Source organism: Labrus mixtus, chromosome 11, assembly GCF_963584025.1.
Source record: "Labrus mixtus chromosome 11, fLabMix1.1, whole genome shotgun sequence".
NCBI classification, from domain to species: domain Eukaryota; kingdom Metazoa; phylum Chordata; class Actinopteri; order Labriformes; family Labridae; genus Labrus; species Labrus mixtus.
In genome coordinates this window covers 816,146-819,303 of record NC_083622.1, presented here as the reverse complement: position 1 = coordinate 819,303, position 3,158 = coordinate 816,146, and the positions used below count along the sequence as shown (strand labels likewise).

Sequence of the window (3,158 nt, the reverse complement as noted above, 5' to 3'; positions counted from 1 at the left end):
GAAATGGTCAAATAAAATTGCTCCTTTTTCCTTTTCCCCTGCAGTTAGTGTTGCAACTTTGCATTTTGCCTGTCTGTGCACACACTAGTTTACACTGTCTCAATCCTGTGGAGACACAATCCTTGGCTTGGAGGTTATTTCCAAATGATAAAATCAATCAGGGTGTAAAGTGTATTTGAATTGGCAGTGGAGCTGAGTTTCTTAACTGGGTTGCAGAATCAAAGGGGGGGGGGGGTGTCACAGATTGTGTTGCATCAGGGCTGATTTGATCTGGAAGGTGATTATTAAGCAGGCACGTGTATTTGTTTGTTTATCATGATATCTCCATTAATAAAGCATTCACACATGAGTGTCAGTGGGTGCTGTCTGAAAATGAATTAAATCCACCAGAGGGTTCATGGAGTCGTTTTTCAAAAAAGAAAAACGTGCTTTGTTTGTTTTGCCTGGACGGACAGCAGCAGACAGTTACGAGTTATGTAATGTCCATTTGAAGGGAGCGGTCCAAACGAGCGGGTTGAGGCGCGAAACCGAATCACCTGCATTAACGGTACAAACGCGTTTTATTTAAACTTATGTCGTTTCAGGATCATGTTTACAATCATTTATGTTTAAAAGATTAGTCTCCTGGGTGATTCCGCGGATTCTGTTTGAACGTGTGATTTATTATGGTTTGAAAAACACCCCTCCCCGTCGCGGAGGAGTTGGTACGGTCCGCGACGCGTCATCCATTGTTTACAAATCAACTCGGCTTGTTGGATACAGCCGAGCGGCGTGGTGAGAGCAAGCAGCAGCCCGGCGGCTCTCATTCACACCGACAGCAACAAAACACCGGAGAAGAATTCAAAACCGACAGACTGTCCGCCATCATGCCGTGTCGGAAGGAGAACTACATCTTTCTGGAGCAGTCCGTCACCGTCGACTCGAAAGAAGTGGACGCGCTGGTGACGAAAATCGGCGAAGCGCTGCAGCTCCACAACAACAGCGGCAGCCACCAGAAGACCGTGTCCGTGTCCATGTCGTGTCTGCACGGCAACACCGGGGTCAAACCGGCGGCCATCACCGCGGGAGCTCCGGTGCAGAAGCGGAGCGGCTGCTGCATGCGGCTGAGGAGCAGCAGGGGACACCGGGGCAGCAGCAGGGCGAGCCCGTACAACGTCCCCGGATCTAACGGCGAGCAGGACTGGGACCAAATCAAACCGTGGAACAGGAAGCGGATCACCGTGGAGGAGGACGACGACCCGCACCGGCTGCTGCAGGAGCTGATTCTATCCGGGAACCTGATTAAAGAGGCCGTGAGGAGGCTGCAGTTCTCGGACGCGGACTGTGGAGGTTTCCCCAAAGCGACCGGGGACAGCAGCGTGCCGAGCTGATAACGTAACGGCCGAGCCCGGGGAGGGGGGGTCTGAGGGGGGGGCAAGAAGGACCGGGTCTCCGCCGCCGTGTGTCTAACCCTCTTGGACGGACACGGAACATGTGACTGTACAAGATGACTCTCTAGATTTACAAAATGTCACAGGACTGGTAGCTATGTTTTCTAATTTTCACCGATCAGTCGGTAACGTTTGTTACGCGACGTGTCGGCCAATGAGACGTGTTGTTTATGTTTGAATGTCTGACGTGGAGGTCTGAGCCGAGCTTTGTTTTTTCAAAAAGGGACGAAGAAGAAGAAGAACATCCTTCGGTGTAAAAAATGTGAATAGAAACCCCACATGGATACTTTTTATTTTATTTCTGGGTTGTGATTCTGTGAGTCCCGAACAATGGGGGGGGGGGGTCTTTTCTTTTCTAATGGAGTCACAGTGAACAGGAAGTGTTGGCTTATTCATTTCTTATTTACCACTGCATCCTGGGATTTGTTCATGTGTCCTGAGGGGGGGGGGGGAGGTTTGCTCATTGCTAACCATTCCCTGCTTTTGCAGACCATTAAGATGGGGGGGGGGTGTAGTAGTTCCATTTTGTTTACAATCTAATGCTGTATGGAGGGGGAGAGGGGACGTGCCCCCCCCCCCCTCTCTTTCTCATTTCAAAGAGGGTTGTCCTCCTCACTGCCGGTTAACCCAGACATGAGAGTAACTCGACTTCCTGGCAGCTCCACGTCTCTTAACACGTTTCTGTTTAAAAAGGGAAACACGGATTCTCAAACATGTGAAGGAGGAGAAGCAGGGCCATGGGAACGCAGAGACAGCAGCACGCCCTTTTTCCCACAGGGCTTCTGGGTGATGTGTAACACTTTGTTTGTACTGCTTAAAGAGGAGGGGGGGGGGGGGTTAAAGGTCGGGCCGTCACATGACAACACTTGTGGTGCTTTCACCTTTTTGGAATTCCTGTTTTTGGAGTTCAGTCTGTGTTTGTTTTTTATGTGTTTTCTTCTGGGTGTAAAAGAACAAAACCACCATGACTTGCTTCGTACCGAAGTCTCTTGATAATGTTCCTGAGTTTTTCAGGCTCTTTTTTTTTGTTGTTGTCTTAATAAACTTTTGTTTTTCCAGAATCCTCTGTAGAGTTTTTTCTTCCTCCTCCTCGTCGACCTGACGGGTGAAGCTGAAACTTCTAGAAACTTCTCTCACTTGTTTTGTCAGGAGTTTTTCTGGTCTTACATTAATGCTGATGTGTGTGCCGCTCATGCTTCCTGTGGGGGGGGGGGGGGCAGCGTGGTCTTGAAGGACACATGCTCATTATTATCGGCCTATAAATACCCCCCCCCCCCCCCCCCCCCTCGCCCCTCCACCCCTGGCAGATCACAGCAGGCACGACACCAGCGGTGAAAAACATGTTTTTCTCTGGTGGACTCAGTCAAGGTCCTGCTCACACACACACACACACACACATTGTTTATGGCTGCTCCCTCTGCTGTCACAGCTTGGTTACTGTGTGTGTGTGTGTGTGTCGTCATCCGTCACAGCCTGCAGCAGATGGAGCTGACATCATGTTTATGGTCGTTGTTTGGATGTTTGGTCTCTGACAGCAGGTCGAGTTAACCCGTTCAAACACAACAACCCTCCACGATGAGAGAAAAGATATCCATAAAAGTTTGTTTTTCAGAATAAGAGCTCACAGATATCCAGAGTGAGACGTTTCATTTCAACTATCTACAACTTTGATTCCATTAATGAAGAGTTTAAAAGTAGTAAACTTATTTTATTAAACGTGTTAAACGG

General features: G+C 49.1%; 1 protein-coding gene across 1 annotated transcript; it reads left to right on the top strand.

Annotated features, from left to right (window-relative positions):
• The first annotated feature begins 744 nt into the window (after positions 1-744).
• Positions 745-2,491, top strand: gbp (glycogen synthase kinase binding protein). The gene has a single exon (XM_061049511.1). It carries the CDS (start codon positions 867-869, stop codon positions 1,368-1,370), a length of 504 nt encoding a protein of 167 aa, XP_060905494.1. The 5' UTR covers positions 745-866; the 3' UTR covers positions 1,371-2,491.
• Positions 2,492-3,158: the final 667 nt, after the last annotated feature.

Excerpts from the sequence above, each read along its gene's own strand:
- gbp (XM_061049511.1), top strand. The coding sequence starts at position 867 with ATGCCGTGTCGGAAGGAGAACTACATCTTTCTGGAGCAGTCCGTCACC.